At 37.8% G+C, this 23,676-nt stretch overlaps 1 protein-coding gene across 2 annotated transcripts in view; it reads left to right on the top strand.

The window, feature by feature from the left end:
- SEMA5A (semaphorin 5A) overlaps window positions 1–23,676 on the top strand; it is a 311,498-nt gene that overhangs the window by 210,716 nt on the left and 77,106 nt on the right. For both annotated transcript variants that reach the window (XM_065752815.1, XM_065752816.1), the window contains exons 12-13: window positions 9,256–9,463; window positions 19,288–19,405. In XM_065752815.1, the coding sequence (XP_065608887.1) occupies window positions 9,256–9,463; window positions 19,288–19,405 (326 nt within the window). The remainder of the gene's footprint in view (window positions 1–9,255; window positions 9,464–19,287; window positions 19,406–23,676) is intronic.

Below are 23,676 nucleotides of genomic sequence, written 5' to 3'. Positions count from 1 at the left end.
CCCTGCTCATTTTTGTTAACTCTTCCCTTTGTTCTAAACAAATCAACAGAAAAAAAAAATGTTTGTGCCTGTATTTTCCTGAAAGCTTTTACAACATAACAGCAAGAGAAAAACTAAGGAAAAATTCTCTCCTTTACTTGATGAGGCAGGGAATGTAACCACAGATGATAAGGGAAAGGCTGAGGTTCTCAATGCCGTCTTCACATCTGTCTTTAATAGACAGAGCAGTTGTCCACAGGATACTTGCCCTGACCTGGAAGTCCGGGATGGAGCACATAATACACCCCCTGTGATCCAAGCAGAGACGGTCAGAGACCTGCTCCTCCATCTGAACTGCCACAAGTCCATGGGACCAGATGGGATCCACCCAAGGGTGCTGAGGGAGCTAGCAGAGGTGACTGCCAAGCCACTTTCTGCCATCTGTCAGCATTCCTGGTTATCTGGAGAGGTCCCACAAGATTGGAGGCTTGCCGATGTGACTCCCATCTACAAGAAAGGCCGTAAGGAAGACCCGGGGAACTACAGGCCTGTCAGCCTGACCTCAGTATCAGGGAAAGTTATGGAACAGATGATATTGAGGGAGATCACACGACATGTGCATGGCAATAAAGGGATCAGACCCAGCCAGCACGGGTTCACCAGGGGCAGGTCGTGCTTGTCCAACCTCATCTCCTTCTATGACTGGGTGACCAGACAGGTAGATGAGGGAAAGGCTGTTGATGTAGTCTACCTGGACTTCAGCAAGGCCTTCGACAAGGTCTCCCACAGTATTCTCCTGAGGTAACTGGCAGCCTGTGGTGTGGACAGGTTCACTCTTCTCTGGGTGGAGAACTGGCTGGAGGGCCATGCCCAGAGGGTAGTGGTTAATGGAGTTAAGTCCAGCTGGTGTCCTCTTATGAGTGGTGTCCTCCAAGGGTCAGTATTGGGGCCCATCTTGTTTAATATCTTTATTGATGACCTAGACGAGGGGATTGAGTGTACCCTCAGTAAGTTTGCAGATGACACCAAGTTGGGAGGATGTGTCAAACTGCCTGAGGGTAGGGAGGCCCTTCAGAGGGATTTGGATAGGCTGAATAGCTGGGCTGAGCTCAATGGGATGAAGTTCAATAAGACCAAGTGCCGGGTCCTGCACTTTGGCCACAATAACCCCATGCAATGCTATAGGCTTGGGGCAGAATGGCTTGAAGAATGTAGAGAGGAAAAGGACCTGGAGGTGTTGGTTGATGCTCGGCTTAACATGAGCCAGCAGTGTGCCCAAGTGGCCAAGAAGGCCAACAGCATCCTGGCCTGTATTAGAAATAGTGTAGCCAGCAGGAGCAGGGAGGTGATCATCCCCCTGTACTCAGCTCTGGTACGGCCGCACCTCGAGTACTGTGTTCAGTTTTGGGCCCCTCACTACAAGAAGGACATTGAGGCCCTGGAGCGTGTTCAGAGAAGGGCAACAAAACTGGTGAGGGGTCTGGAGCACAAGTCTTATGAGGAGTGGCTGAGGGAGCTGGGATTGTTTAGTCTGGAGAAGAGGAGGCTCAGAGGAGACCTTATTGCACTCTACCACTTCCTGAAGGGGGGTTGTGGTGAGGAGGGGGTGGGCCTCTTCTCCCTGATAAGTAATGACAGGACGAGAGGGAATGGCCACAAGTTGCGCCGGGGAAGATTTAGATTAGACCTGAGGAAACATTTTTTCTCTGAAAGAGTGGTCAGGCACTGGAATGGCCTGCCTAGGGAGGTGGTTGAGGCACCATCCCTAGCGCTGTTCAAGAAGCGTTTAGATGAGGTGCTAAGGGATTTGATTTAGTAGTTCAGTGGGTAGGAATAGTGATAGGAGGATGGTTGGACTAGATGATCTTGTAGGTTCTTTCCAACCTAATGAACCTATGAACCTATGAACCTAAAATGTTGTGCTCTAATGTGACCAAGTATATACATATTATTATTATTATTATTTATTACTCTCTAAAAATAGCAAAAATATATAAATAAGCTCTGAAATCCAAAGCCTTTTGAAATGCAGTGTGATGAAGAGAATAACTAGATTTTAATTCTGAAATTGTTTGTGTGTGTATATATGCATATATATATATATACATACAGCCTTTGCATTTATTTCTGGACTTGGTCTAGAGCATGAAAGGACTTGGCTTTCAATGTACTTCCTTTGGGGCCAAAAACTCCAAGTTCAAACTTATTTTTTGTTCTCTTTTCCATATGCTTCCTGAGGAATTTACTTTAGGGAACACACTTTAGCAGGAGGATTTGACTTGATGATCTCCAACCCCTATGATTCTGTGATTCTCTGATTCTTGCTGATTTGTGTGTGTTTTTTTACTAGTAACACATACTACTGAGTATTTTTGTTCCAGATTTTTAGTGGTGTTCATACTAGCTTTTATAGACCCAAACCTATCACATGGATTACTGTCACTTAAGTTAATTAAGTTTACTGAAATGTAATTAGATGTCCATGCACAGTGATCTATGTGTTTTGCAAGTTGGTTGCATAATGTTTTTTTCCAACAGAAGTAAGTATCGTGTGATGGAGTAGGGGAACCTAAGTTGAGCTTTTCTGCAAGTAAATTATGGTACAGAGAATAACCAACATAACATTTAGCCAATCTAGTGCTTAAACATAAATTTCTGCATTAAGACGACAGAACAGCTAACAGTGTTTCTTAGGGAATTGCAAAAAAAAATCTTTTGCTTTGTGTCTTTTCAGATACTATATTCCTTCACTTTTGTTATATAGTTAGCAAATTGATTCTGTAATCAATTATATGTTTTAATACACATATTTCTGTTAATATCTTTTGGCATCTTATTATCATCATCCTGATAATGAGTTCTAATAGCAACGCAATTGCAGTAGTTTGTTATTGAACTTCTTTCACCCATCATAGTTTTTATTTTCTACTAAGACTCAAATTTTCACTCTTTTAACCTCCATTTTAGATTCATTGAGGCTTGCATGAAAATGCTGCCATGCAATATTTTAAAAATCAATATTTTAAAAGTAGAGAAAAAGGAAAAATATATACATATCACATTGACCAGATTGTTAAAACATGGGTGAATTGCAAGTGGACATGCAAACTGTGAATGTTAAGAACAGTTTTGAACCTTTTTTTTTTAATTGAAATTTGTGTCTTGATAAGGCATAGGAGTTCCATATTCATTATTTGAGGTTCACCTTTTTTTTTTCTGAAGTTAAGATGGAAAGTAAGTAAGAATCTTTTAAAAATATGACAATGTTTTAAGTACTATTCAGCAAATTAAATGAGCAATTTTTAAATCAAACTGTATTCTTTTTGCTTTCCATATATAGAGGCAATACATTTTCCAATAAAATTTTTATTTTTTTAAAGCAAAATGATTTAAGTTCAGTCTTTCATATGTCATTTAGGCTGCAGTGTGATAAAACCTGTTCCTGTAATTCAGGTATGCGTGCACACATCAGAAACTTGGAGGTGAAAGATATTTTCAATAACAGAGAATGATTATGTGCTCTTATCTTCAAATATATTCATACTTTAAATGAATTTGTATTTCATCCCCATATGGGAAAACAGATTATAATGAAGGTTTTAATTATCTGTATTCTACTGATGATTTAACTAATTTTAAAGTTATTTTTAGGAAGAGCGAAAAAGAGCAGATTTTGAATGCTCTCATTCTCTCTGTAACCATATGCATCTTTTTTTTTATTTCACACAGACTGATTAATCCTAAGACCTGGGCTTTTCCCTTCTAGCAAAACCAGCTGTTCTAGGCATTAGCTGTTCCTGTGTCTTTTTTCTGTGCTGAGTATTATGTAATCTAATACTTCCTGTCGTTGGAATACATTTCTGCAATAAAACAAATGCACATTCTGTTTTGCTTTTGTTGAATTCCAATGGTGAAAGAAAGCAAATACTTATATATAAATATATATTTCTTCCTTTTTTCCTTTTTGTTTGCAAAATCAGGATATTTATCAATCAAATAAATCAATGTGTTTAGTTTTGTACTGTTATATGTTGTTTGTATCAATTTTGTATTTGTTATCTCAGCTTGTTCTACTGACAGACCTCTGCCTTGAAGACAGATTAATACTTATCTTAATACTTAATACTGTTTGTTTGTTTGTCCAGAAATCACAAGTCAAGTTTATTAGTTTGTTTCATTTGCCATTTGTTTTGTGTGCTCATTTTATATTGTCCTTTTGAAGGTGTCACCGATGATATAATTTCAAGCATGCTCTTGTGGTGTTCTCTGTTGTTAGCTGTATTTCATCCCTTTTACAATTTAAACTTTTATGTACTGTTTTAGAGATCATACTTATTTGATTTTGTTCCATTATCATTTTGTTCTTTATGAATTTTGGGGTCAGGTTCTTTTCAGTGTTGTGCAGTGACCGAGTGAGTGGCAATGGGCAAAAACTAGAACACAGGAAGTTCCATACAAACTTGAGGAAGAGCTTCTTTTACTATTAGACAGGCAGAGCACTGGGACAGGGTGCCCAGAGAAGCTGTGAACTCTCCTCTGGAGACACTCAAGGCCCAGCTGGACACTGTCCTGAGTGACCCACTGTAGGATAATTCCTTTGGCAGAGAGGTTGGACTAGATTGGACTCAGATGTCCCTTCTAACTCCTACAATTCTCTGATTCTGTGTGACATTGTAGCCTCCAAACTGCTTCTGTACAATCTTACCTCAGATTTTTCATTCAGTTCTCCATAGTCTGCTATGAATTACATAATAATATTTATTTTTTCTTCATCTTTTCTAACAGTGATTAGATTTCTAAACTGTAGCTCCTGGTTTTGCAGATCCCTTTAAAAGTATTACAGTACAAATTAACAAAGCACATTATTTACACTTTGTGGCAAATATGATTATCTTTCACTACTCCTCTGTATGCTTAGTCATCCTTAAACCAAGGCTGACAGGTGCCTGGATTTATTCCAGCATGTTTTGTTTATTTTCAGGACCTGAAGATGCCATTTGTTAGGATTCTTAAATTGGAGTTGTAGTCAGCATTGACATTTGTGATGAAAGCAGTACTTCCACTGTGTGTGGCAAAAAAGAGTTTCATCCATTAGGGAGGTCTGTGTTTCCTATTCTTAGTTATTTTAGGGTAGACATGGACAGTGTGATTATAAAGAAGGATTCACTTGAAAAATTTTGACAGGTCTGAAAATCTCCAAGCCCCAAGGCTATGTTCAACAACCATTTCTATCCCTACTTCTATCTTCTTTTTTTTATATACATTCTTTTTTAATTTCAAATGTGGTGTGAAAGTGGCTGAACAGACAATACTTTTGAGGATGGTGCTGTTGCAACTTCTTTAGGAAACCTGCTAACTCTGGTATAGAATAGACACTAAATCTTGCACACTGTGGTAGAATTGGAAATACTGGAACAAGGTAACTGGCTTTTGAAAGTGCTTTTGAAAGTATTGGTGTAATGAATACTTAATGCCAGGATAAGAAAGCCTGTGTTAGCAGGCTTTGTTAGTTGTGATAGCAGGTGTTTATGTGTTAGGATAGTTTGGGGAGGTTGATAGCTATGTTCCCTTGCTAGGAATCGTAATCTAATCAACACAGCTGCCAATCCAGGAAATCTGTATCTCTCTCAAAGTTGCAGAATAAAAACATATCACCCTGTTTTGGGCTTCTAGAAGGTCAATGCAAAATCAGGTGCATAGGCAGGAGGAATTTAGGAAATAGGTTTTAGAAGATCAGAAATAGGAAAGTCTTCTGAGGCAGAGATGGATAAGATTTTATTTATTTTTTCTGAATAGGTGTATAACCCTGCTGAAGTGGATTTTTTTTTTTCTAAATCATCTGTGTTATCTATGATTCTGTTCCTTCCTTTGGCGTTTAGACAGTTATGACTTTCAACATTTCTGTATGAGTGTTGATCTTACTAGAAAACAAATGGGAAATGAATGATGTTGCAGTTGTTGAAAGAAAGCAGAAGCAAATGGCAGAAATGGAGACACTGTGCCAAGATAAAAAAAGAAAGGGCAATGATAGCTGTGTGGGGAAGTCGGTGCTATGATTCTCAAAAGCGAGACTATTTCATTTGGTTTTAGGGTAGTGTGCTGTTGTGATCATGTTCTCCAAGCCGTAGATCCAAACTTAAAAATAAGTTGCCTTTCTGCCTTCTATCATGAACAAATTTGCTGAGGAGAAAAACACAAAACATTTGATTTTGGTCATATTCTCTTGTCCAAAGCTCTGCACTGCTAAATTAAATGTGAATGGGACAAGTTGTTTTTTTCTGGTTGCTTTGTTTTTCCCCATTGTCTCTAGGAAAGTGTCACTAATTGACGTGGCCTTAAGATGCCACACCTGGCACAGCATCAAGAGGGAGCATCAAACTGTATAAGAACCATGTACTGAATGCTTAGTTGATTTTTATTTCAACTCAGGAAAAAAGATGGCAGGCCAAGTGCAATGTATTACAAGTCACAATGAACCTGTTAACTGCCAGTTAGACAAGTGACACAGAGTTGTACCAACTGATCTATAAAGTGATACCAACTCATTCACATGTGTAAAAAGATCGCACTGCTATTTCTTTTCTTCCTCTTACTACATTTTTTTTCCAATTTTTGTGCTACAAAAACTCTTACACGTTTCACTCAGTTACTTATTTTATTTTATTTTTATTTATTTATTTATTTATTTATTTTTATAGTTCTCAGACTGCATTTGAAACTTGTTGAACTTTATAGTTCTCAAACTGCATTTGAAACTGCATTAGAAACCTCAGACTGACCTTGAAACTTGTAATTGTGTTTGAGTTTTCTTCCAGCAAGCGTCAACAGAAGCAAAGCTTGTTATACTGTTTGGTTGAACTGGTAGTCACTCAGTGGTGAGGCAAATCTGATTCTTGGAAAAGGTTATATTATTTTTTTTAATGTCTTTCCTTTAGGTTACTTGGAAGAAAAGTGATAGGCTGAAGGAACTGAGCTTGTTCAGCCTGGAAAAGAGAAGGCTGTGGGAAGACCTCATTGCAGCCTTCCAGTATTTAAAGGGAGTTTATAAACATGAAGGAAATCAACTTTTTACAGAGTAAATAGAGTAATTCTATCAGATTAAATAGAGAAATTAATTAATTAATTAACTATAGATTAGTCAATTAATCTACAGATTAAATAGAGTAAATCTATCAGAGTAGATAGTGATAGACAAGGAAGAATGGTTTTAAACTAAAGGAAGGGATATTTAGATTAGGTGTCAGGGGAAGTTTTTTACTGAGAGAATGATGAGGTGCTGGAACAGGTTGCCTGGCGAGGCTGTGAATCCCTGAAACTGGAGGTGTTTAAGGCCAGGTTGGATGAAACCTTGGGCAATCTGATTTATTATTTCATCTAGCAGTTATCAATCCTGCCTGTGGCAGAATGGGTGGAACTTGAAGATCCTTGAATTCCCTTCCAACCCAACCCACTCTATGACTCTGTGATAATCAAAACTGTAATTTTCCTTTTATTTTTATTATTCACAGAAGAGGAGAGATTTATTTGGGATTATAAGAGAAAATTCTTTACTCAGAGGGCAGTGAGGCACTGGCACAGGCTGCCCAGAGAAGCTGTGGGTGCCCTATCCCTGGAGGTGTTCAAGGCCAAGTTGGATGGGACCATGGCCACAACAAGGTGGTTGGAATGAGATTATCTTTAAGGTCCCTTCCAACAGAAACTGTTCTGTGATTTAATGGGAGGTATTTTTGTTTTTTTTAACCGGATATTCTTACATGCAGTGAATCCCTACAAGCCTATTTATACCGATACAGAAGAGAAATCTAAATGTTTTTATAAAGTAATTTTTACTGAAATTTGAGAAGTTAATCAGAAGACTTAAACGTGCTGTTATGATTTTACACTAAAATCTCGTTATAGAAGGGAATGCTCTTTATGTACTGAACTACACATTAGTTTTGAGTGTAATTAGTCTTGAATTTCTAATAAAATTAGTCCATTTTACCCAATTATTAAAGATTCGTTAATGATATGGTTAAAACTTTATATATAATCTTTATCCTAACTGCCTCTGCCATTTTGTGTTATGCTTCCCTTTTCAGTACTCCCACAGCTCTTAGGACTGACTTCAGATGTCCTCACGAATGGAAGATTTTACCAGTAGATGCCACCTTGGTTTCTCCAACTCCTTTTTAGTTTGGGAGTCTGCTTGAGGCTACCCTTCTGCATTTTCTTAAGTTTTCATGCCAGCGGTTCCTCCCAGTGTGCCAGGCCCAGCCTGGGATCTTGAGGCTGCCTTCCCCACTATGTTCCTAGCAGGGCTGTCTGTCTGTCCTGCCAGAAGACAGTGGGCTTTGGCTGTCACTGCCATGTCCTGTTACCACCATGTCGAGGCCAGGTCCATCCCGAGGCCTTCTGCTGCCATCTGCCTGCCTTGCCTCTGGCTTTCTGCTGGTTGTGACAGAACACTTATTTATGGGCTGGAGAACATAGCATCCTGAACACTTGTCTTGGAGGTGTTACCTACTCACATAAACCATGTTGTTCTTTAGAGACGTTAAGTGAATAAGAGTTGTTCTCTGCTGGATCTTTTATATTTACCATTGCTGGCATGTAGAAGATTGCATAATGTTGTTTTAATCAGAGCACTAGCTAAAATATTTATCAGTGTGAGAATATGGTCCTTTGTGTTTAGAACTAATGTTCTTTGGTATTTTTAAATTCTTTAAAAACTTCACGTGAATGAAACAGAAATCTCATCAGTGATCTGACACTGGTCTGTGATACTTAACTGTTTTTGATGATAAATCACAACAAGAAAAGAGTAAAGAGCAAAAGATAAAAAAAAAAACCAAAACCAATAGTTTTTAAAATATTCAGTCTTAAAACAGTCTGGGGGCAATTAAAAGAGTTTATCGCTTTGTAAACTGATTTCAACATGATAGTGTGCTGCAATCTTGTAAACAGAAATCAGAAACTCTTGCTGTGAATGTGTTTTGTGAATGTGCATGTATAATAGACAAACTTTGAATGCTTGTTTTTCCAGGAATTTCTGGTGTAAAGTCTGTCCTGCACTAATGAAATTATTTGTTACTATCTAACACTACACAGAAAATGTAGTAGTTGATTTCATGTTCTTTCCATTGTACCATAAGCAATTTAGGAAACTCCAGTGAAAACCTCATGTTTTGAGACTCCTTAGAAAGCATCCTGCACATGACAATTCATTTGTTGAAGGACACCAAGTAGAATTGCTAGTATGATTTTTAGTAACTCATTTTCCTCTTTCTTTTGCAGACTATGGCACTATTAAGAAAGTACTTGCCCCAATGAACCAGACTTCAAGCAGCTGCCTGCTTGAGGAAATTGAACTCCTGCCAAAGAGTCAGCGGGAGCCCATCAGGAGTCTTCAGATCCTGCACAGCCAGAGTGTCCTGTTTGTGGGCCTTCAGGAACATGTGATTAAAGTCCCTCTGAAGAGATGTCTGTTTTACAAAACATTCAGGTAACAATTAGTTTGTGTTGATCAGAGAAAAATGCTTGTGGGTTGCAAGAAAAATGGGAAGGAAAAGTGACTGTAAGTAGGAATCTAAATTAATTACCTCTCAGAACTATGACATTTTATGTGCACCATTTATCAGAACTGTCTCTGGGGATGACTTCTCTTTGATCAAACAAGGAAATTAACTTCTTGAAATTACCACTTGATTTTAGACTCTATATTATAGCAGTTAAGAAATTTGAAGCTCAGCATGCAACATTTTCTCTATATTACCTAAAAGTACTCCTGGGCTGCAACACATTAGTGACTGTTAATTTCATCTGATTAGTTGTGTCTTCTCTTTGATGTAAATGTGGTTCCAGTAAGTCAGAACAATCGTTCTGTCTTATGTCAGAGAGACTCTGAACCACTGTGATGATCTCTTGTGAACTGTGACAGATTTATTTGGTTGTTTTATAGCTTGCTTTGCTTTCAGCTTGTTTAATGTATGCTCCTTTGAAAAGCTTATTTATTAAAGCAGATAAAAAGTCTGTTAGTTGCCTTCCTTAGCTCAGGGTCGTGGAGATGCTATTTGTGTACCAGACAGAGACTATAACTTCCATGAAAGATGATGACTACAGGTGGAGAAGTTTCTAGGTTTCAGAAGGAATATGCATTGGTCACAGTGAGGAGGTAACCACGGGATGTAGGTGTAAAGCTGTGGCTCTGTGACAGTAGAGAGAATTTTCCCATCACAATGTGTGAATTGATGTTATGCAGGCTTCTGGAAGACTGCTGGTTTGACAATAAGACGAGGAAAAGCTGGAGCAGACTACGGGAGTGTTCTCCTTATTACAGTTCTTTACAAGCTCTTTCTATCTATGCTGTCCTATATAAAATATTTTAGGTGGTTTCCAGTACAATAATACTAAAAGCTCCATTGGAAGTCCTGCAATGCTCACTTTAGGGAAAATTTTTAGGAAGCTTGTACCTCAAGTTTTAGCTTAGATTAGCATTCAGCATAAGACCAAGTTTTATCTTTGGTTTAGCCAGTTTAAATAGGATATGTTTTTGTTTCCTTCTTAAGTGAAGGGCTTATACATATGTTGGCCTGAAAGTAATGCCTTCTATTTATTTCCATGGGAACTACAACAGATATGAAGAGCACAGCAACGCTAACTGGTAGAGCAAATTCTCAGCTGCAAAACACTTTTTTAACATAATCACCATTAGCTATGCATTTTCATCTGTGGTTTGCAGCAGTGGTGATGACCCACTGTTGCTTGTTAAAACATACCACCCACCACCTCAGTGTGCTCACATCCACTGTTTAATCTCCATAAATGTTCGGTGAGCATCAGTGAATGTTAACAGGTGCCATTTTTTATATTCATGGAGGAATTTAGTTCTGCACCATCCACACTTCCATGTCAGGCACCATTTTGTCAGACTGCTCCTCTGCTACCATCTGTTGCACAGCAGCAAAGCGTAATGAAGCGTTGGTGGGAAGGTTCGACCTCTACTACCATACCACCAACATTCCCTCTGACATTGTGGGCCAACATACCAAAACAGGAGGTATTACTTTCAGAGCAGCTCTTGTGTATTGGCAAAGAGAGGGGCCTGTGTGCATACGTGTATGTCTGCCTGGAGAAAGAAGATCTAATAATACCTTGTGTTTCTCTGTCTTCTTTAATATAACAAGATTATGCTATTTTTCTTGTATAAGATACTGCATATGTTTTCATAAGCATATGTGTTTATTTCAGCAAGAAAGATCAGGTTGGCATCCTGTGTTTTCTTAGAGACTATGTACTCGTGGTGTTAATAGTAAACACAAACAGCTCAAAAAATCTGGGTGCTCCATATTCACATGAAACTCGCAATGCCTCTTGGAATGCTTGAAGGCTGGAGCCATTTTTATGCATGAATTATTAGTGAGGTGTGAACTCTGAAATTCAGAGTTTTGAGTACTAATTGCTGCTGTGGAAGCCTCACAGGATCCCTAGTACTGTGCTTCTATAAGCACGGTTCCTGATGTGCTCCAGGCTACCCCAGCTACAGGGCAAAAATATGCTTCTACCCTCATTGGGGAGAGCTGCTGCCTCAAGTCATAAACCCCATTCACAGTCATAGGCAAGGCATTCCTCTTCATGTTTGAGCAGTGGAGATTAATTGACTAGATTTTAAGAGCTTTAAAAAAAAAAAGAAGTGTGGTACTGTTCCCATTTTACTGAGTAGAACAGTAGTTAAATGTCTCAAATCCTGCTCAAATGAAAGTTTATTACTCTGCCCTGAGGAATGTGAATCCTGATCGTCCACTGGAATGACTTACTCAGAGGAGATAAAATTATTCCTTGTGGGGTTTTTCAATTATCTCTTTTGTAGTTAAATTGCTCTGCTTGGAATAATTAAATATTCGTTGCACCAAGTGGATTATCATCTGCACTTTCTTCATGGTAAAAGCTCACCAGCAATTCCATTTGATAAGAAAGGAGAAAGCTGTGATCTAGATGAAATAAGACATCTTCTTATCATCTATCACAGGGGAGTCAGATCATTAGGATAGTGCAGAGTTAATCTTTCTTTCACCTGTCATTTACTCATGACTTGACTAGGCCTTTCCTGGCTTGTCATGCTAGAGCATTTCAAGGCTACTTGTTTTTGTGCATGTAGAGAGAGTGAAGGTACTGCACCTGGGACCATAAATTTCACTAGTTAATAAAATGTCTCAAATGTAGTCACTACATAGGTGGATGTTTTAATACTCACATCCTAGTTACGTGTTGCCAAACTATTACACTGTAGCAGTGGGTAAATAGAGAAAAACCTTACCTCAGAAAAATGCATTGGGACGGTATAGTTCTTTTTTCTATATATACTTTTAATTTTTTATATTCACATTTATCATACTTGGAGTTGTGTGTCTGCACCAAGGCTATATTCTGAACATCCATCAATATCAGCTTAGAGTTTCTTCCACAGATCAAGGGCATGTGTAGTCTTTAATACCTACCTCACATAATTTTTGAGAAGTAGACCACGCTTTTATATAAATAAAACCCTTAAAAAAGCCAAAAGACTGAAATGTGCTTACTTATCTGTGTTGTCCTTTTTACGTCAATAGTAGAGTGCTTAAGGTCTAATCTTTTCTAATGTTTTTGTTTAGGTTTGTTGCAAAGGTTTCAGGCAATGCAGCTCAGTCCTGTTGTTGAGGGGAATATTCCACTAGCTGTTATCTCAATGTTGAGATAATTTTCTTCTGATTGTTTCTTTGCTTTTTATCTCGTTATTCCTTGTTTTATCTTCATGCTTCTAAAGCATATTACATTCTTTTATTCATAGTTTACTATGTTTCCTTAGTTACTGCTCTGATATGCTGTACATATTTAGCTAATATTTATTCTTCCAGCACTTAATTGTGATGGATGTTCTAGTTTGTGCTTCCACATTCTTCAGCTACATGGTGCTGCCCTGACATCCCCTCTAGTCCAGGACAGACCTATTCCACAAGCTCACTGCTCGTCTCCCTGCTTCCAGTAGGTTTCTCTTTCCACAGACACTGCTAGTGATGACCCTTTAAAATGCTGTTTTACGTTTGGTGACTAAATCTGATTTTTCTGGTGTTCAGAATACATTTTTGTGCATCCTTTGCTGCTGCTGTGACAACAACACATATCTCAGGCAGAGCCTGTCTCTGCACCTGCAGTTTGGGTTGCTCAGTCCTTTCCATAGTGCCATGATGCTTTTGTTGCTTATGAAATACCCATGTGAGTTACTTAGATCAGCAGTTTTCATGTGGAATGCCTCCCTATGAGTTCTTCTGATGGCTGAATATTTTTATCACCCTGTCATGGTCCCTCTATTTCCAGGGATCAAGTTGGGAATTAGTTTGATGTGTGATAATTCTCTAGTTCTCCAAAAATCCCTCTTCTTATGCTCCAGACAAAAAAAAAAAAAAAGCAGAGCACTTATCCTAGTTTAGTGGTACATGGAGTAACTCCTCCAGATGTGACCACTTTATTGTCACCTGGCAACTGCAATTCAAACACTTAACAAACTTTCATGAAAACCAGCAGTGTTATTTGCTAGACATAATATTTTCTCCAAGAATTTTGCAGCTCCCTGTAATTCCTTCAAGCTGAGTAGGTCAAGCATAAAATCCAAGTGACTTTTGCATTCCTGCTAATTACGCATAACTACCACTAATTAACTATAATATGAGTTAAATAGAATGATTATCATGAACAGATAACTGTTAAAATCACTGAAATTGCAGTGTTTGCTATTTACTTTGAAAGCCCATTGAATCTGTAATAAGGAATAAGATGTGTAATGAGACTTCATACCCTGAAACAAAGAGCCACTCAACTTTCTTTTATTGGCAGATGCAGCCTTCAAAAGCAGCCTCAGATGACAGTAATTTCTCTGAGGCAAGCCTGTCAACGTTACAATTTGTACTGGAGTTTTCAGTGCTGATGCTGATGTTTCAAAAGTGGGGGCCATGAAAGGTTACATCAGCCCGATGTTCAGCAGAATCTTGCTGAGCAATGATCAAGGCTGTTATTCTTGATGGAAGATAGGTTTTGTGCACATAAAAGGCTTGAAATCTAAACTTACTTTAAAGTTATGTGTAAATAAATAAATAATACCAACCTCTGAAATCTTTACAGATAGTGACTTCTATGGTATAAAAAATCACTGTTAAGTATTCACTTTTGCATTAGATGCTTAAAATAGTGCTGGGTCATAGAGTGTTATGCTAATGAATATTATCATGGCTGTTCCACTGTGACCTTGACATTTCTCTCTGCACTGAAGTCCATCACATGTATTTTGCCTTCTTTGTTAACCATCAGCTAAGCTGTTTGTACATATGCAAACAAATAACTGCAGCAGATAAGTACTAAAAGAGGCACTGGATTAATTGGCATAGTATAAGATTTATTGCAAATTCGCTTGTGATTTATTTTGTTCCTAAAACTCCAACAAGATTATTGGATTGAGTCTTTTGAACAATTCTATATTCCTGTGTTTTGTCTTGGCTATAAGTGTTGCTTCCCTGGAAGTATTCTCACTCTCATTGAGAATCTGTTTTCACTGTAACAAAACACTATAATTATGTAGTAGAATAATTATTCCTATATACTAATGTTTTACAAGATAGAACCTATAAAGCATTCTGAACTGTTACTAGATACTAATACATCTCGAAGAGTAGAGGCCTTCACATTGAATTGAAACTGCTATTTTTAAATGCTAAATCCAGAAAGCTTATCTTTGGCTATCTAGATAGATTTCCTTATTTCAAAATATAGAAGCCTTATTCCAGTTTAAGTCAGAGAAACAGGCTGCTGCCTTAGGCCTCCATTTAGTTCTGATATTCCAATTTGAATTGGTGAATCTGAAGTAATACTGAGAATAAAAATGCTTGTATATTTCTCAGCCATAATCCATAATCCTGGCTGTGAGACTCAATGATATGCACGTAGTTGTTGTTGTTTTTTTTTTAATTCAAAGTCTTTTTTCAGGTATCTGATGCACTACAAAGTTACCTTCAACTGGTGTTATCTTCAATTGGTGTGGTAGTGTCAGAAGAACAATGAGATAAGGAGCGGCTGAAAATCTTCCTCACCCAAAGTAGAATGTTAGTCTTCCAAAGGAGAGGGAAACAATCTGATGTGAGGTTGACCTATATTTTAGTTTTTCTAAAGAACAAAGGTTTCGCAGAAAGTGCCTTTATCTGTCTGCCCCACAAAATGCATCAGAGACAAGATGGGCATTTACATTTTGCTGCAGCTGAATTTTTTGTCACAATACTTTGAAGTGTGAGATCGATGCATATATTTCTTATATTGTAAGTACACATTTTTGGCAAGCAGGAAGAAATTTTGATTAACAGGTAGATTTGCAGGCTGTTCACAGTAATATTAATAGCAGCAGCCAGATGAGGAAAAAGGAAAGTGTATTTTCCTTTCAGTTTGTGAAATTGCAAAAAAACAAAAACATATGGACAAAACTATACATTTGCAATTTACATTTTATTAGAAGGATATTATTTTAAACAAAGCAGTAATATTAGAAATAAAAATATAGAACAGGTACGTGGTTTTTCTATGTCATGATGAAATTCATGCTTTTTCTCTGCTTTTAAAAGTTTGAAGAGTTTTCAGTTCAGTACTGTTAGTTATATTTTTCTTAAAAATCATGTGATGTGTTTAAAACAACCCACATTCCATGAGATCATTTCACTGATCACTTGATGCTTGACAAGTGTTCTCTGAAAACAGAATTTAAATAGACTGGGTTTGTTTGTTTGTGTGTGTGTGTGTTTTCTTTTGTTCTTAAAACAGAGTGAGTCTGGAAAGTTTTTTACTTTAAAATGATTTAACATTGAGGACTGTAAGTAGTGATGTTCCCGAGGGTCTGGTCTTATTCAGACCTGGATGAAGGGATAGAGTCCATCCTCAGCAAGTTTGCTGATGATACAAGGATGGGACGAGATACTGACATAACAGAAGGTTGTGCTACCATTCTACAAGACTTGGACAGACTGGAGAGCTGGGCAGAGGGGAACCTGATGAGGTTTAACAAGAGCAAGTGTAGAGTCCTACACCTGGGGAGGAATAACCACATGCATTGGTACAAGTTGGGGAATGACTTGCTGGAGATGAGCTCCACAGAGAAGGACCTGGGGGTCCTGGTGGACTGCAGATTGGTCATGAGCCAACAGTGTGCCCTTGTGGCCAGGAAGGCCACTGGTATCCTGAGGTGCATTAAAAAGTGCATGGCCAGCAAGTTGAAGGAAGTGATCCTCCCCCTCTACTGTGCCCTGATGAGACCACATTTAGATTGCTGTGTCTGTCTTTGGGCTCCCCAGTTAAAAAAAGGCAGGGATCTTCTAGAAGGAGTCCAGTGAAGATCTACAAAGATGGTAAATGGCCTGGGACATTTCCTTTATGAAGAAAAACTGAGTAACCTGGCTCTGTTCAGCCTGGGGAAAAGAAGACTAAGAGGAAGTCTGACAATTGTTTATAAATATCTAAAGGAAGATGAGAGACAAGTGTATGAAGCCAGGCTCTTCTTGTCGGTGTGTAGTGATGGGACAAAGAACAGTGGCCTAAAACTTGAACATAAGAAGTTCCATACAAACGTGCGTAAGAACTTCTTTACAGTAAGGGTGACGGAGCACTTGAACAATACTCATGACACACCTGGACACTTACCTGTGTGACCTATTGTAGGAAATCTGCTTTAGCAGAGGGATTGGACTCAATGATCTCTTGATGTCCCTTCCAATCCTTGCAATTCTGTGATTCTGTGAACATACCACATACAGGACTGCTAGGTAGTCAGGCTAGCTTACTGTGTATCTCAGCTTACAGCAGTCTCTGTTGCACACTAGTTGTTTCCTCTTGAGAGCTGTTTGCAACTTTCTTAATACCCTATAATCTTTTTATGTACAGTTTCATTTATTTGAAGTTTTACAGAAAATAAACTTTGCAGTTTGGAGTCCATTATTGTCCTCGGTATGTACGAGGAGCAGAATATTCTTGATGCAATGATGTGAAGTCTGGGCAGGATTCCAGGACAGGAGTCTGGGTGCTCCAGTTCTGAGACCTCAAACTTAGGGACTTTGAAGTCAATCTGCCCCTCAGTGGTTGTATTTACAAGTACTGATGGAATTAGAAGTGATGATACCCTTGAAATGCTGAGGTACCTGCAGTCTTGTTAATACTTTTAAGGATCCAAGCTATCCTAAATCTGCATCTGTTACCTTAATAATTCATTTATATTCTAGGATAAAGTAAACATCAACATTTAAATTCAAAAGAAGTACTGTCATTGTGTGCTCTTTTATTTATTTTGATTGTTCATAAACTTAAGTAAGAGGAAGCAACAGCAGTTTATACAGAGTGGCTGAGTTGATTAAAGGATTTTATTTTTCTTAATAATTCAAGTGAAGTTTAAATACAGGGTTCTAAATACTTGATACACATCTTAGATTGCTCTCCTAAGACATAAATAATGGCTTACCATTTATGTTCTGCACCAGTCATCTCTATCTTTAGATCCTCCTTCCTTATTTTGCCTTTTTAGATAATGTACTGTTACATACATGTATATAAAAGTCTAGTATCTACATGTACTAAGTCGAGCAATGGATAGTGCAGTGCCTTTGGAACATGAAACAGACTTTTATCTTCAGTTGTCTGTTCAAATTTGCAGAGGAATCTGGCTTCTCTGAAATGTGATGGTAACAGTTTAGTTCCTGGTATACAGAGTGTCCAGATCATAGTTGACAGTGATTGGAACTAGGTAAGCATGGCTATCTCAGTAGAAAGTTTTGAAAGGGTTAAAAGGTAGACATGTCCTCTAATCTTCAAAATAGTGTGTGCAGTAAAAACAGAAATGTGCCTCATTGAACAGTTTCAGAAGTTACATCTCTTATTTTAATAAATTTCCTGAGAACATAACAGTTAAAGAGGATATTGGATTACCAGTTAAAATGTATATTCATATAGGAATACATTTTCCAATGAAGAGATTTTAAAATCTCATTCAAATCAGTAGTATCATGATATAAATCTTGTTTTTATTTTATTTTTTTATTATTTTTAGAGCATGCATAACAAATTCTTCCTCAGAAGGCTTTCATTTTTGCCTCATTTTGTGTCTGAATAAATCAAGTATGATTCAAGTAGAGTGGTTTTGCTAGACTGATTGGTCATAATTTTGAAAAAGCTGAAGAAAATAGCCTGCTAATGAGGTAGGACACAACTGACCAGGAGGGGCAAGCTAGCAGGACTTGTCACCGGGACTTTAAACTAAATTTGATGGGGGAAGGTGATGTGCTGCTGAGTGACAGAGAAGGAGAATGATTTCCAATAAAGGATATCATTTGGTCTTGCCAATATTGGATGATCATTGCACTTAAAACTCTTTGTAATTTGCATCAGTTGTTCCCCTCCTTTTCTAGGTAGTTGATTGGAAATGTGCAGCCTGAGGCACATTGGGAGTTTTTCCTATTATCTCTTACTCTAGGCCCATTTTGTAGATAGGAGCTATCTAGCCACGTAGTACTATCCATGTTGACACACATACTGTAGGAAGTAATTCAATAAAAGTTATGTGCACTAAGAATTCTCTATGATGCCATTGTAGAATAGCATGTGAGGGCTTTAATAAATGAGTATTTTATCCGTATTTTATGGGAGGAAAGCATAGGATTTGTGAGGGCAGAATCTCAGGATGGCTGAGGCTCTCAGGGAACTATCTGTCCATCTGTTCCAGCCTGTTCTCCAGCAGGGACATGTCCAGGTGGCTTTTGGAATTGTCCAAGGAGAAGACTCCACAGCTGCTTTAGGCAACTTGTGCCAGTGCTCTGGCATCTGCACAGTTTATATGCATAACAGGGAGTTACATAAATATATATGCATGTATATAAAACAGAGTGTTTTCTGATCATTTTCAAGGAGTAGATCTTGCCATTTGATTTCTCTCAATGATGATGACTATAATTCTAAAACTGATAGAGACGCTTATGAACTGCAACTTCTGAAATCATCTTTACTTGGAGCAAAGAACATGTAATTTTTATGAATTGCTGTAACTGTAGTGATTAAGTATAAAATATTAGTTCTTGGCTACATACTGTGCCTACTGTCAGAAATTCAGTTACATCTTGAAAGAAATTCTAGCTATTTTTTCCATTATTTAATCTCTTTGTCTGTGCCATGCCATAATAGGAATCAATTTCTCTGCCTGTTTTGGGTCTATGAAGTATGAAGAGATAGCATGTAGTCAAGGATGAATGTTCATGTTTTCTTTTTGGTTTTCATTCACAGTGCATGCATTGGATCCCAGGACCCTTACTGCGGCTGGGACATGGTGATGAAGAAATGCACAACTCTGGAAGAAAGTCTGAGCATGAGTCAGTGGGAGCAAAGCATTACTGTGTGTCCAGTAAGTTCAAACACATTCTTTTATCTCTTATGACTTTTGATTACATGCGAATCTTATGAAAGTGAGCTGCCATAAGATTTCTCCAGCTTACAACAATGTATTTAATAGCATTTTCCACAGTTCTTCCCATTGGACTTGAACAAGATATTTAATTTTTTTTCAAATTCTTATCAAACTATTTATACTAATAATATCAAATGATTTATATCTTCTTTTTCCAGAGGACAGTCTTTTTTTTTTTTTTTTTTTCCTGTGGTATCTGTATTCTCATTTTGAAAGCCAGTGTTAGAAATGGACACTAGTTCAGCAAGGTTTTTAATCATTAAGGTTAGTGGTAGACGCGTACAGAATTTTTCTTCTTTCCTACTTTTCCAGTATTTAACAGCTAGTGTTACAATCTTTTCTTTTATTATGAATGCCATAATTGCTATAAAAAGCCATATAACTTGTTTCAGTATCAATGAATTGGAGAGGTGGGCTGTGAAAGTTAAGTCTAATGCATATAAATGACAGGAGTGATAACTGTTATAAACATTGTGTTATATTTAAAAGGGCTTAACACTCTCTTAAAAATATTTTGATTAAATTTAATATAAAATATATACCAACAAAGTACTTTTTAGATCCCTCTTTTTTATTGTGGTTTTAGTGTTGTTTAAATATTGATTCTTTTGCCTCACTACACAAAAAATAAAAAAAGAGGGTTAAGATGGATCTTCCTTGTATTGCCCATGAAGAGGGAATCTTTAGAATTCAATCCAGCTTTCAACAGAAACAAGGGCTTCCTGAACTTGTCCCCACTTGCCACTGGAACACGTATATCTATGAATGTGTGATTATATGGCATCTATGTCCTACTGTCTTTGTGCTTTAAAAGCTCATTCTAACATCTACATTCCTCTATTAAGTTCTTCCACCTTCTTCTTGTGATCTGTACATTTTTGCAGCTGTTCTATAAAAACAAGTCACAACACTGATTTTGAGATCCTTGAGAACTAACTCTTATTCTAATTACCCGAGTTTGACATTAGATAGTAATTTTTCAAACATTTTGGTTTAATCTATGTATCTATGCTCTGACACAGTGGCCTAATAAAAAAAGAATCATGTTGAATTCATCTGCATTGGCATTTTAGTTCACATTAGGAACTGCTCTTTGGCTCCATTGCAAAGCACTCCTGAAGCACACAAATTACATTATCTACGGATGAAATTAAGCCAGAAATTAAACTCCAGCTACTTATGACCATTTAATCCATGCCTAGAGTAGGTCCAAAGTAAGCCCCATAAAATGTGGATAGTGTATGAGTCAAGTCTTCCATATCAACTGTTCTATTTTCCAGATTTGCGGTTTATGCGATTTTCACTTGGCAATTTACACTTAGCCATTGTTTCACAGAAACTTTGACTGTAGTCATGAGTCCAGTTCTTGCCTCCTTGTTTGGCAAGTAACTAGATGTACTACAGAGTATATTCAGTTCAAGGTATGTGGAGTATCTCTGCTGTAATCCTACAGAGTAAATGTGGTTATATGGAGAGTTAGTTGGTGGTACAGTAGTGTTGCTACATTAGGAAGGATTGCTGAAATGGGTTAGTTGGTTGGCTTATGCAGGAGTAATCTGCTAACTGTTTAATCTTTGAATTCAGACACTGGCCCCTGTATTCTTCAAAGGATATAAAACATGAGGTCCTGAGGAGGTGGAAAGGGTGAGATGGGTGATTTTAAAAAAAGAACATAATTCTGTCCCATTCCATCAGAAAAAAAAATTATTTAGTATCTGTTATGCTTGCATTGTATCTGCCAATCTAGTCAAAGCATGGGAGCACCAAAGAATTGCTCAGAAATCCATCCACAGCTCTGAGATTTTCTCTGAGTCCCAGGGATGAAAAGATTTACCAAGGCTGAAAAGGAATTTTGGAGATGACCAGACTGAGATTGCATACAAAAAGGAAATTTTTAGAGTTAATCATCAAAATTCATAGTTGTTCTTTTACTACATTACTGTCTTAAATTCTTGAACTGCAAATAACACTATATTGAGCAAGGCTGAGAACTGCATAGAAACTTTCCTTTGAAATAACACCATATTCTGGCAAACTAAACTTATTACAGTTTTGTTCATCAAGGCTTTTAAATACTTGTTTTCAGAGAATTTTGTGTGTTTTAATTCACAAGATATACAAGCCAAGCTGTAATTAACATTTATTGGCATTTCATAGAGCAGGGAGAGGTCTAATAGAGGTAGTTGAGCATCTGTGGCATTGTGTCTCTGGACTTTGAAGATCATTTGCAAGAAGTATAGTTCTTTTAGTTGTCTGGCTTTGATTTATAATTCTCAAGAGGGTATTTTTGGCATGAGTACCCCAGTTGTGAGTGCATATAGACAGTAATTAATGCTATGGCATCATATATCAGCTTTGAGCTTTTTCCAGTTGGTCAGATATTGTTGTTATTCATCTAATAGTTCATGTAATATTCATCAAACCTTTATAGTAATGAAGGATCTTGTTAATTGTTTTGCCAAAATATTTTCCAATGGTATCTCTTGCAATCCATCACTAAAAATAGGCTGACATCATCAGAGAGCTTTTACAATCAAAGTAAAAACAAATAATAATTTTGATTTTGTTTTCTTCTGTTTGATTTTATTCATATATGCAATGTGAAATGGCTTCGTTTTCACAGCTCTGACAAACAGTGCATGTGGAAAAACAGAACGTATATGGGAACATACTTGGCTGCATTAGCAGCTTCAGAAAATACTCTAGAGTCACCAAATTGTACACAATGTTACCCAAACCATAGAGTTTGTGAAAGATTTAATGATGAGTTCACTGAATATGTGACCTGGCCTCAGAGTGCAGAGGCACAAAATGTGGAGACAAGGTGGGTACAGAAAGACTCTAGACCAACATGGATATTCGGGGAGAATTAGAAAGGAAGAATTGTTTAGAGGTAGTCGTAGAAAAGAAAGGGTGACAAATACAGCATGATGTTGAGGGAAAGCAGAATGCATCCATGACAGGAAGATACAGCCATAATTCTGTTTGGTCATGTCTTTGTGTAAGATTGTGAAAGTTTAATGACTGGTGGTCTCACATGGATTAAGGGTTAAGATGGTCCATGGTCATTGTATTTGGCTTTCCTATTATGAGGGTTGCTCTAAAAGTAATGCCTCTGATTTATTTTTCTGACTTATGACATCAGAGGGAGCTGCTGGTGGTATGGCAATAGGAACTGAACCTTCATGACAATATTCCATTACAGCTGCCAGCAGAAGGACAGTCTGACAAAATGCTGCCTGACATAGAAGTGCATATGAAACAAAAGTTTGTCATTGAATTCTTCCATGTGGTAAAAAAAAATAATATTCTTCAACATTTGGTGAATGTTTCTGGAGGCCAAACAGTGGATGTGAGCAAAGTGAGGTGGTGGGTGATGCGTTTGAGCAGTGATGACAGTGACATGAAAGACAAACCATTTTCTGGATGGCCATGCATAGCTGTTATACTGTGAAAACAAGAGTGTCTCAATCAGCTCATACACAGAAATCATCAGATTTCAACCAGGGAACTCTGTGTGTTGCTGTTTTTGCCAAGTGAGTCCCCAAAATGGTCTGACAGGCACAGAAAGAACACCACAAGGAAGCTTGTCAGGACCTGTTTATTCAATACAGGGCTTAAGGTGACAGTTTTCCAGATCACATCATTACTGACTACAAGATGTGGTGTCACCACTATGAACTGGAGTCAGAACAGCAATCCATGGAGTGGCAACATGTGAATTCCCCCATTGAAGAAAAAGTTTGAGATACAGCTCTCAGCAGGTAATGTGATCCTCCTAGACTTCCTGGAACCAACATAAAACGTCAGCTCTAACCATTACATCATGACATTGACTAAGCTAAAGGTTTAAACTTGAGGAGTCAGGCCAGAGAAGAAGACAGCCTTTTTTTCCAATGCAATAACTCCAGGACCCATACCAATTTGAAGACCCTGAAGCATGTTGCCAGTCTTGGCTGGACTGTCCTATCACACCCACTTTATGGTCTGGATTTGGTACCTTCTGACCTCCATTTGTTTGAGTCGATGCAAGATGGATTGTGTGGGCAACATTTTCCTAGTAATGACACTGTTATAACAGCTGTGAAACATTGGGTCACCTTTGCTGATTCAGATTTGTGCAAGTTCAACATGCAGGCTCTCCTGCATCACTGGTGAAAATGCATAGCTAATGGTGGCGACTTAGTTGGAAAATAGCATCAGGTAGA

Source organism: Cyrtonyx montezumae, unplaced genomic scaffold, assembly GCF_038088225.1.
Source record: "Cyrtonyx montezumae isolate F1298 unplaced genomic scaffold, pur_monq_1.0 scaffold_8, whole genome shotgun sequence".
NCBI lineage: Eukaryota > Metazoa > Chordata > Aves > Galliformes > Odontophoridae > Cyrtonyx > Cyrtonyx montezumae.
The sequence above is the reverse complement of the archived record's forward strand: the minus strand, read 5'-3'. Positions and strand labels throughout refer to the sequence as shown.